This window comes from Jaculus jaculus, chromosome 10 (assembly GCF_020740685.1).
Source record: "Jaculus jaculus isolate mJacJac1 chromosome 10, mJacJac1.mat.Y.cur, whole genome shotgun sequence".
Lineage (NCBI taxonomy): Eukaryota > Metazoa > Chordata > Mammalia > Rodentia > Dipodidae > Jaculus > Jaculus jaculus.
This window is the reverse complement of record NC_059111.1, coordinates 74854287-74866719: the sequence shown is the minus strand read 5'-3', so window position 1 is coordinate 74866719 and position 12433 is coordinate 74854287. Positions and strand designations below refer to the sequence as shown.

Below are 12433 nucleotides of genomic sequence, written 5' to 3'. Positions count from 1 at the left end.
ATAAACATTTATAATATACTTTATCATTTTGCACTGAAATAAGGAAACTGGGGGCTTCTGCTCAAAGTTGAGTTCTATGACAAAGAGTACATAAACAATTTTTTGTTTTAGAGTCATTGATGTTCAAGTATTTGAGTGAATATTTTAATCAAAATCACAGCAATCTAATCAAAGTATCAAACATTTATATGTGGTAGTATGAGAACAATGACAAAGACAACAAAAGCCAGCCATTCTTTCCAGATATACCCTGCTAAAGTAGAAAAAAAAAAAGGCTTCTAGGAGCAAGGCCTAATTGAAAAAAATCTCTCTATTTTGTCAAGAAATATGGTAAAATAACATTTGAGTGATGGCAGATGGCTTGTTTTTTTTTTTCTTTGCTATTCACAATAACTTCTTCCTACTTTTGGTACACTTGCCAACGTCAAAACTTCCTTTCTGACTCCACAAACAAAGCCAGATTTCTATCCTGAAGCCGTAGTGAAGATCAATATCTCCTGGCTATTTTCTGTGTGTCCTGCCATAACTCTTTCTGCTACATAAATGAATAGAAAGACTCATGGAAGCAGATCATGGTAAAAATACTACACCTTCTTCTACCATTTGGAGGGAAATATAATGGTGAGGAAATAAAATCACAGAATAATTGATAAGTTTAAAGAAAATAATGTAGACGATTTTGAAGAAAAGAGTTAAAAAGAATTTTAAATTCTGGCAGTTCCAATGAAACTTCCATGACAATCATGGAAATGGAAGACGTGTGGCTCTTAGGCTCTAATATATCCCCTGCCCCCGATTCACTCTCTTCCTCCCCACAGTTGGCTTTGTTTCCAAGAACGTATGTTTTTATTTTAAATTTGTTTGGAGACAATCATTTTTAATCCATTTTAATGTAAGTCAATGTTTGGACTGTGTGAACAGTAGACTACAATTATTAAAACTTCTTTCCCTTAAAAATGAAAACTGCTAAGTAACACACACAAAATAGAAAAAAAGATGAGGGAGAATGTTCTGTTACAAGAAAGCTAAAGAAATGAGTACTTAAACAACAACAGAAAACTGTAAACATGCTTCATCTTATAGTTATATAACATGTGATTCAGGAAAAATAATTAGCGCTTATCTTTCAACAGATCAGGGGAACACTGGAAGATGTTTTATGCGACGGCAGATCCTTCCAGATATTTTTTTTTTAAAATACCACAATTTTTTTCTACATTCAAGGAAATATTTTGTGTATTTTGATTAAGACTAAATAAAATAATAATTATATTGCATAACCAAAAATTACTTTAAATGCAAATATACTGTCAGCTTCCCAAGAATACTACAGTGTGCAAGGGACAACAAACTCCAGAATGTGTTTTTATATGTGTAGCAATGGAAATAACTACTTGGCAAATTCACACAGATTGTTTTTTTGGCAACCTCCACAGTTTATCTGCATTTGTCACTAGAATACTACTATAGAAGGGTTGTCTAAGACTGCTTTGTTTCCCTCCACCGCATTTTACTATGACTTTGTGTAGAAGAATATTCATATTTTAACCTATATGTTAATAAAACCTCATTAAAATTCACAAAAGATATTTTTAAACAACGTATTTCATGCCTATATATGCCAAATTTGATTCCTGCATCATTTTGCAAGGACCAAACTTGAAAACTTTTGAAATTCATGTCAATAGAATAGTTTTTCTCTCTTTTAAGAAGATATTTTGAATTCTCTTTTGGAATGAAAATTATTTACATATGCAAATTTAAGTCTCCTGTATACATCCAAGTGGGTCTATACATCTGCTATTACCAAGAATATCTTTTAAAATAAGACCCAAGGACAGAAGTACTGTACTAACCTGCAGTGGTCTCTGTTTCTCACTGCTCTTAGGAGATTTCAATCCACTTGTTTGCTGCTGTAAGAGAAGTTGTCTTGCTGCCTGGAGAGCCTAGATGTAAAAAACAAAAAATAGATAAATATTTTGTTGGATGTGAAATGGGGATAAGTTTCTCATTACTGAAGATGTACTACAGCCATTATTTCTTTTAAATCATTACTATTTTTCTTCAGATATGCAAAAATTTCACAAAACATATGTATACAAGTTTATTCAAAATCATGGAGCTGCATGTTTTCCTGCAGGACATATATTTAATTTGTTTAAAGTGCTTAAAGAGGAAAAATCATGCACTGCATCAGTAACCTCATTTCCACAAGAAACTTGTCTTTGAATGTTCCTAAAATGCCCACTCCCTTTTAAATTATCATTCAATTTGCATTTTCATATTACAGTTTTCAAGCAAAAGCAATAGACTTCAAGTGTTACCGGAAGCTGTAATTAAATTTGACAAATCAACACCAGATTATCTTGAAAGTGAATTAATAAGGATTTCCACTAAAGATTAAAAACATTTTTTTTTTGTACTTACAATTCAAGGGGAAATCTCTCCTTTGACAAAATAAAGTGCAGTTTTAATGCCAAATAAAATTGAGTGGTTTTCATTTGCATTCTTAGCAAAATCAGAGAACAAAGAAATTACCACTCAACCAATCAGGTTTGTTTCTATGTGTGACAGAATACCAATCAAAATAGAAGATGTTTTCATTTATTTTTATGTTTTATTATTCATTCAGGAAAATAAAACTTAATATAAGAAACTAATGTAAGCATTTCTTTTTCTGATAGAGGGACACTTTTGTGAATGTACCATATCTACTCATGATATAAAACCTAGTCCCATAAGCCATAATGTATTTTTAATTGTTTAAAAGGTAGCAGTATTAAACTAATAATAAAACAACAACAACAACAAAAAACTTTTGAGAGCCTCTATTTAACAATTCATTTTCTTTCCTATAAAATGACTTTAATGAACACTAGTGACAAAATTTTTCAACATATAAAGCTTACATGAATCATTGCCTTACTTTGCAATTCACTGTTTTAGAATACAAGATAAATTTTGTGTCATGGGAGAAACACGATTAGATCAATATTCTTTTTCTAACAATTAAGATTCTCAGCTGATAAAAAGTACAATTTTGATTGGAATCAATGATCTGGTTTTTAAGAGAGTTTCTAGTATCCATGACAACAGTTGCTTTGACAAGATGTGCATATGGCATTACACTGCCAGCTGGTGTGAACAATGTTTGAACTACTGCATTGAGATGCTGAGCAAACAGAAAAAGTTGCCACGTCTTAACCCTCAGGGAAGGCAGTCATCCCCTGATCAATTATGAAAAGACAGAGAGAGGGCTGCTACAGTCTGGCTCCAAGCAAGTTTTCTGAGAAGACAGGCAGACATAGAAACCAAAGTAAACAAACTGAATGCACCAGTACCATTCCCTAACAACATTGATTTGTCTTCCCATAGCTGAATCTGGCACCTTTTGTAAAGCACACTCTTTTGCATTTGGAGACAAACTCACAGTGATTTTTCCTTAAAAGAAAACAAAACTTTTTAAAGTAATTATAAGTCAAACTATATGTTTCTGAGAATGGTACATGACAGTGAACTTAGGTAAGTTACTACAGAGTTCAATTTGAAGATTGAATAAAAATTAATTTCATAATTAACCATCACAAAGCATATTGTAAATAACATATACTTCTCTTTTTAATTGCAACTTATAAAATCTATGAGTGATGTTGCAGTCAGGTTCAGGTTGCTGGCAGAAATCACCCAACCAAGAGAAGTTTGTGTCAAAAAAGTTTTATTTTCACTTAAAGACTTGAGGGGAAGCTCCATGATGTCAGGGGAAATGATGGCATGAGCAGAGGGTAGTCATCACCCCCATAACACCCCAACATAAGGTAGACAATAGCAAAAGGAGACAATGCCAAACACTGGCAAGGGGAAACTGGCCATAATACCCATAAGCCTGCCCCTACCAGCACAATGCCTCCAGGAGGCATTAATTCCCAAATTTCTATCAGCAGGGAACCTAGCATTCAGAACACCTAAGTTTATGGGGAAAAATGGTTGAACCTGGAACAGATCATTCTTAGTGAATTTACCCAGTCACAGAATAAAAATCATCACATAGTCTCACTCATGTACAGCACCTAAACGGAATCTACCCAGGACACCTGAATCAAACTACCACATTCTGCCCCTGGTCCTTATCAAATGATAACAATACATGATTTAAAATGCAATGCATTCATTCCAACTTTACAATCTCCATAGTTTTTATTAATCCCAGTGATGTTCAAACATCCCCATAATCCAATGTTTTTTAACTGAGCCATAATACAAAAAAAAAAAAATATCCCCAAAACCCATAATTACACAGAATAAACACATTGCAAAAGATTACATTGGGCAGAGCAAAGAAATATTTAACCAATACGAGATTTTAAACAGGAAAACATCAAATTCTGTAGCTCCAAGTCTAACAACTATAGTCAATGTTAAATCTCCAAATCCAATAATTCTAACCAGCAACAAATCTCTGGAGTTCCAATTCTACCCCTCCAGCCAGGTTACTCACAGTCCTGGACAACTTCATCCATGGTCAACAACTTTCCTTAGCAGCCATTTTGTGGTCCCAGAATTTCCACTGGGTCTCCACTGCAACCCACAGTTCATCCTCATGGTACCATCCGGTCTTTATACAGGCATCAAACAAACGTGCTTCACACTGCCCATGGCTGTTTCCAAAACACAAGACCATGTTGCAAATTCAATGACCCTCTCTTTCCTATATTTCTTACATTCCATAAAAACAGGTGGGGTGCCAATTTGTTAATCTGAGGGGACTAAAGCAGACTTTGAAGAACAGGACACTCCTTGAGCACTCAGGACCCTTCAAAAGAGTCCATATTCTTCCTGTTGCCCTGATGTAGGTCAATTGGCCCAATTTCAAAGGTACTAATCTCTCATATAATTGCAGCTGAACAGGCAGAAGTTTCAGCCCACAGATTTCATATCTGTGCCATATTCCTTGGCTCACACCAGTACATTTCTATGCAATGCAACACAGCACAAGTTCTAAGGACATGGACATAACAGCAAGCCTCTCACACAAAATGTTTCTATCCCAGTCCAATAAAGCTCTTTCTCACATTCATAAGCTGCCAAACCTCACAGTCCATAGTTCCTACTGCATTCAGGTGAGAGTTTGACCAGAAGAACCCATCAAGCTGTACTTACACCACTGCAAGGCACTTCTTAGGCCAAGGTTTCAAATCTTTCCCCCTTCCTCTTAAAAATCAGCTCCAAAAAGTCAAAGCTACACATTCTGGTTTCTAGCAGCAATCCCACTCATCTGGTATCAACTCTACTGTTGCTATCAGGTTCACGTTACTACTAGGAAATACCTGACAAAAAGAAGCTTGTTGGTGGAGGAGGTTTATTTTGGCTTACAGACTCAAGGGGAAGCTCCATGATGGCAGGGGAAAATGATGGTATGAGCAGAGTTTGGAAATCACTTGTTGGCCAACATCATGTGGACAACAGCAACAGCACTGGCAAGGGAAAACTGGCCATAACACCCACAAGCCCATCCTCAATAAGACATTGCCTCCAGGAGGCATTAATTTGTAAATCTCTATCATCTGGGAAACTAGCATTCAGAACACCTAAGTTTATGGGGGACACCTGAAACAAACCACCACAAGTCGGAATTTTGAAATAAAAATTACTGTAATGTGATATGTAAAAGTTTCAAAAAAGTCAATTAGTTTCCCTATTGTCAAAATCTATACATGTTTAGCTATTTTATTTTTCAATTAATTATTTTTCCCTTTGATATATTTAATTATATATGTGCATATATATGTATAGATGTGTATCTATGTATATATATATATATATATTTACTTTTAAAGCTTTATTACAATTGCAATCTTTTTCTTAAAGGATTTTAATGAACAATTTAGAATCTAGGGATGAGTCATGATTGTGACTGAAAGCATTCACCAATGTCATCAGTTTTGATCCCATTATTTTAACAAGTGGGAAAATGAGGCCTAGAGTCATCACTTGCTTTGTTCAGAGTCAAAAGCAATGCTTTTTTTTTTTTTCTTTCAAGGTCTCCTGGTATCCAAGCTAGGGTGCATTCCAGTATGCCATACTATCTCTGTCCCCTTAAAAATGTCAATCCTTCTAGATCAGAGAGTGCAATTGTAGGAACAGAGAGTACAACACTGTAATATGCAGTTCTTCACATGCATTTGCATTCCTCTCATCTTAGAAGAAATAATACAATCTGTTTACACTTGAAGTTGTGCATGAATATCATAGCCATGACAGGCTATATCCTGTATATGGGTAAATATCCCTGTTATCTTTAAATGTCATTACATACTCCACCAATATCAGATAAATCTATATTAAAGCCATGTGAAATTCTGATAAAATGATGATTTCTACAGAGAATTTTAGAGCTGGAAAAAAATCTTAGGATTGTTGAAGACTAGATTTCTCATTTTACAAAGAAGCAGATGAAGAACAGACCCTATGATAACCTCATCAAAGGCACAACAACAGCAGAGTTCAGTTACTTCCTCCCAAGAGGTGGCCCTGTCCAGTGTCCACTTCTCTTTCCTGCATTACATCTCTTCATCCCATCCAAACAATTAACTAGCAGAACATGGCTACAGAAAACTACTAGAAAATTAGCTACATTAGAATTTACATTAATGAAAATATAATTCAACAAAAGCATGTATCCTCACTATTACTAAGAATTAACAGCAAAAATGGAAGTCCATATAGTTGATTAAAACTTGAATCTACCTTTGCACTTTGGATAGAAATTACATGAAGTGTTATCTTTAAATAAGTGAGGATCATTTTCCAATCTAAATGCTTGGGAAACAGCTACTTGTCTATTTCAACATAACATGGGCAGAAATAGAGGTCCTTACAGTAAACAGAAGGAGTAGGAGAATAAGAAGCACTTCTAAAAGTTCAAGAAAAATTTAAACTTCATCACTAGAAATCTGTCAGTTTGCATTCTAACTGCCTGTATCATGTGACATTTTTATTTCCAGACTTCGGGGTAACATTTTAGGACTGAATTTCAAATAAGAATTGATCAGAGATGTTTACTTCATCTTGCTGATTTATTACTATAGCTACAAAAGAAATGAAAAATTATTAAATAAACATTTCAATCAATATAAAAAGTACTACGTGTCAAATTACATCAATGATTAATTTGAAATCACTTGCCATTTCTATTGATGAACAGAAAATAAGCTTCAGTGATCTCCATATGTCCCATATGCTACTGATGTGAATGTGTACACATCTCCCCTCTCACAATTACTTCAGGACAAAAAGACAAAACTTGTTTATAAAATCTCCTCTAATAATGACTAAGTCAGATTCAAATGAACAAGGAAGAGGTGTCTAAGGCAGACAAAAAGGTATCATGTTTCCCAAAACACATTTGTTTTGAATTAAGGGCACACTTCCCTCAAGAAAGATATTTAACAAGGCTAAAAAAAGTTATGTTTGAATATTTTCAGAAATGGAGAACTAAATATTTTGAAAAAAGAATAAAAATATTTATAACTATACTAAATGGATGCATTTTGTAGAGGAAAAGGTGTGGGAAAGCCTGGTTTCCAGAACTTAGGATATTTTGCTTAAAAATATTTATTAAAGCCATTGTTTTTAAGTAATTCTTATGAAATTTGAGGTAAACAAAACTTTTATAAGAAAACCAAGGTCAAGCATATTCACTCTTCCCTAGGGATATTAACTTTTTCACATTAGCAATGGCCCTAACAGAAAGTAATTCTAATGCATTGGTTACAGTGAGAATTAATATAGGGTAAAAAAAAAAAATCTTTGTAAAGTATGAAATAAATACTTGTTTTTGAGAGAAGCACTGATAATTTTCACCTGAAATAAAATTATTTAAGGATAGTTTAGAGATACCCCCACCTCACCAGAAAAAATTCCAAAAAAATGTCAACTATGCTAAGGTTTATAAGTAACACCTTTTTTCTCAATATAAATGTATGCATATTTTTTTGGAAAAAATAGACATCACTTGTATCTCTCCCATAAAAATAGGAATGCTTAACCTATCAGCCTGTTGCATTTGAGACATTAAAATGAAAAATGACATCTACGCCCATTAATATCTTCAATGTATAAACAGCACAGCGTGACACATTCTTGAGAGCTGAAGGCTACAAAATCTCTCTGAAACATAAATAACAAAGCACTCAGGAGCATATTTGATGTTGATATTCATCTCTGAGAAAAACACTGCTGCCTGGGCCTCTTATGAAAATAGAAACAGCCCAAATGGATCTTCTGTAATTGGTTTCAGATAGCGAGGTCAGAAGAAATATGATATAAGAAACGATTATGTGGAACAGGCGAAAGGCGAATGTTTACACAGGCACTCCCTCGTATACTGAAAAGGGGTGTATATTTTGCAGCCAACCAGCACCCCCAAAAATAGCCAGCAGGAATATGCAGTTTTTTGCTACTCATAATCACATATTTTAACCTTTAACATCATGTCTTTAACATGTTATTTTGAATAAAGAATATGAATTTCCAAACAGAATTTTAGTTTTGAACTATTTTCCTAAGTGTGGTTGATAAAAAGTATATTCAGATCCTTCCACAGAGGCTATGAATTTTTTTCTGTTTGCTTTTCTTCTTGTTATGCTCCCACAAAAGGAATATACCAACAATATGATCTGAAATCCTATAATGCTATTTAATAGGAGAAGAATCATCTAATTGTCATAACCTATTCACAAACAGCAATATATCAGAGTAAAATTACGCATTTGTAGCTATTGACCCTTCATTTATCATGTATGATACATAATTAAGATTAAGTTTGTTGAACAAAAGATAATTATTGGAAAATATGTTTTGAAACAATTGTTTTTATAGCATTTTTTACATCCAGTTAGATGTATGGATATATTATATCTATTTTGCACATCACAATGGAGGCAAAAATGAAAAGCTACTCACTTAATGCTAATAAAATGAAAGTGATTACTTATAAAGTCCTTGTTAAGCAATTATATATTGGTGATTTTAGGCTGAGTAGTTCAAATAGAAAGACAGTAAGGGTATGGACTAGATAATAGAATGGATACTCAAGTTCTTCAGAAGTAATAATTGAGTACTCAAGATTCATGTCTAAATTCAATACTCAGTATACCCCAATGCCACTCTAAACTTCCAGAAGACAGCAAGTAACCCTATAAAATATAAGACTTTTAACAGCAAGTAATGGCTAACAGGCTCTGTTTATCCAGATCTAGAACCATCTCATTCTGATGGATGGATACATGGCCTTCCTTAGAGCTGGCTTCTCATATAATGCCATATATGGTACAAAGTAACTTATATTCTTAATATCTTTCTTCTCCAGTATTCTACTGTCAATGATAATGAACTATTTATAGAAAATATGCTAATATGATTGATAATACCACAATTATAAGATCAATACACATATAAAAGAATTCTGCCAACTTTAAAATTATTAAATATAAAAAGCAAAAATTAATTAGAACTAGTTTTAATAGAGTTAAAAAATGTTACTTCTCTTTTACATTGGATTATATGTATTTTATTGTAGCTTCTCCTTGTACTATAAAATATTTTATCAATTTTTTCAAATATATATTGAAAATACTTTTTCACTTACCATGTACATTAGCTTTTTAAAATTTTCTTCAGTATGCAGTCAAAACACCATTTGTTTGGTAGACATTTTTAATTGCTATATTAGTATACTTTTAACTAACAGATATTGACTGAAAATACACACTACAAAATTATAGTATAGTATCAGACTGTAAACCATTATTTTAATACATTTTTTCAAGATTTTCTTAGTTTAAAAGCAAGATATCCCAGAAAGAGATGGTAGAAAGAATTTAAGAGCCAAAGGAAAGGAGTGGTGCTTGACATACCATCTTTTAGACACAAAGTGTCTTTTGTGTACATGACCTCACAGTGCCTGATGTTACTACCTACACAAGACTTGCATAATAGGAGGGAAAGTTGGTAACATCAAAATTGAAGAGAAACTAGTTGTAAAGAAGAAGGGGTTTAATGGAGGGGGGATTTGAGAAGGGGAAAAGGGAAGGTGGTGGGAGGGGGATTATAGTTATGGTATATTATCTATATGTATGGAAGTTGTCTATGAAAAAAATTTATTTGTTTGTTTTATTCATTTATTTACAAGGGGAGAGGAAGAGAGAGAAAGAGAGAGAGAGAGAGAGAGAGAGAGAGAGAGAGCAGATAATAAGAATGGGTGCACTAGGGTCTCCGGCCACTGTAAACAAACTCCAGGTGCATGTGCCACCGCATGCATATGGCTTTAAGTGGGTAATGGGGAATCACCGTTAGCTTTGCAGGAAAGCACCTTAACTGCTGAGCCATCTTTCCAGCCCCGAAATATTTAAAAAGATCAAAAAAGTGATTGCTTATATGTAGTATTTGGGAAAATATTTAGAAGCATAAAATATATGAATGTTAAAGTCATTATATGGCACAAACACCCACATCCAGAACTAAGCACTGCAGACTGATGTAATTAAGAGAAGATGTGACTGTTATTGCCTTCAAACACTTTAATGTTTAAAAAGGATCAAGTCAAATGTCAAAAGGTCATAAGTAATGTTAACTAAAAAGAACTCTCACAAGAGATAGTGTCAAAATAAAATGAGCAGAAATTAATAAATATGGCTTCAGAATAAAGGACGAGACAGAACCACTGAGGATCCCAAATGTCAAGTGCAAGGCAACTGAGAAACTAGCTGTGCTGCTACAGGAAAGGAGAAGACTGAGCTAAAGAGCTGACTCTAGGAAGAAGGTGATGCCATTCATCTAGTGGTGGGGAAAAAAAAAAACAAACATATATATATATATTTTATCTAATGGACAGTGAATATGTCAATAGGAGTTACCAAGATGGTGTCTGGTTTCAAGAATTAGGATATGGGCTAGAGAGATGGCTTAGTGGTTAAGTGTTTGCCTGTGAAGCCTGAGGACACCTGTTCCAGGCTCGAATCCCCAGGACCCACGTTAGCCAGATGCACAAGGGGGGGGGGGGCGCACGTGGCTGGATTTTGTTTGCAGTGGCTGGAGGCCCTGGTGCACCCATTCTGTATCACTATCTGCCTCTTTCTTTCTCTGTCTGTCGCTCTGAAATAAATAAATGAAAATAAAGAAAAAAATTATTTTAAAAAACCCACAAAATCCTGAAGAGCAGCCTTACCAAAAAAAAAAAAAAAAAAAAAGAATTAGGATATAAGATATGTAGTTAAGGCAAAGAAAATGTGTTTGGATACTGACAATTAAAGAGAATGAAAAAAGACAATGAGCTAAAGTCCTAATATTAAAGACCTTTTTGTTGAGAGGACATGGGAAGACACTCATAAGAGGAGTCAAACTCATCAACAATGGAACAGAGGAGAGAGCATCAGAGGAAGCACACACTTTTACAGAAAAGTGACAAAGTTGCAAAGATCATGCAATGGAGAAGCAACAGTGTTCAATCAAAGGTGCTGGGAAAATTGGATCTTCATACACTGAAGAATGGCATTATACTCTGATTTCTCACCAGTTACAGAAACAAAGTCAACACATTAAAAGATCATTATTGATTCTATGAAAAGAGTAAAAGAAAGCATCAAGGCATTACTTCAAGATATGGTAATGGACAAGGCTTTATTTTCTACAAGACTCTCAAAGAATAAACACAAAAGTAAAATGAGAACAATATGACTATAGCAAACTAAAAAAACTTCATCACAGCAAAGGAAACCGTCAGCAAGTTAAAGAGACAACATACAGCCGGGCGTGGTGGCGCACGCTTTAATCCCAGCACTCAGGAGGTAGAGGTAGGAAGATTGCCGTGAGTTCGAGGCCACCCTGAGACTACATAGTGAATTCCAGGTCAGCCTGGGCTAGAGTGAGACCCTACCTCGAAAATCCAAAAAAAAAAAAAAAAAAAAAAAAAAAAGAGAGAGAGACAACATACAGAGTGTGAGACAATTCTTATAAACTCTATAACTGAGAGGGAGTATTATATAAATAACCCTACCTAATAGCCAAAATAAAATTTGATTAACAAACAAGCAACAGATATACTCTGTCAAATAAAACACATAAATGGACAATTATGTGAACAATTATATGAAAGATGGTCAACATCGTCCATTACCAAGTAAATGTAAGTCAAAACTGCACTCACTGAGCCATCACTTCGTTTCAATAAGATCAGCATGATAAAAAAGCCAAAAGATAAGTCCTAGTAAAGTTGTAGAGAAAAGGAAGTCATTGCACACTTTGGGTAGAAGGTAAATTAGTCATAAAAAATATATGTTACCCAATAAAGTAACATAGAACTACCATAGAAACCATCAATCTAACTATCATATTTGCTAAGAAAATAAAATCAGTATGATAAATATGCATCTGAATT

General features: G+C 34.1%; 1 protein-coding gene across 15 annotated transcripts in view; it reads right to left on the bottom strand.

The window, feature by feature from the left end:
* The window catches only part of Foxp2 (forkhead box P2), a 567416-nt gene that overhangs the window by 152920 nt on the left and 402063 nt on the right, over positions 1-12433 (bottom strand). For 14 of the 15 annotated variants that reach the window (XM_045160021.1, XM_045160025.1, XM_045160029.1 and 11 more), the window contains one exon: positions 1857-1946. In XM_045160021.1, the coding sequence (XP_045015956.1) occupies positions 1857-1946 (90 nt within the window). Of the gene's footprint in view, positions 1-1856; positions 1947-12433 lie in introns of those variants that run through there. The other variant, XM_045160036.1, reaches the window with a different exon arrangement.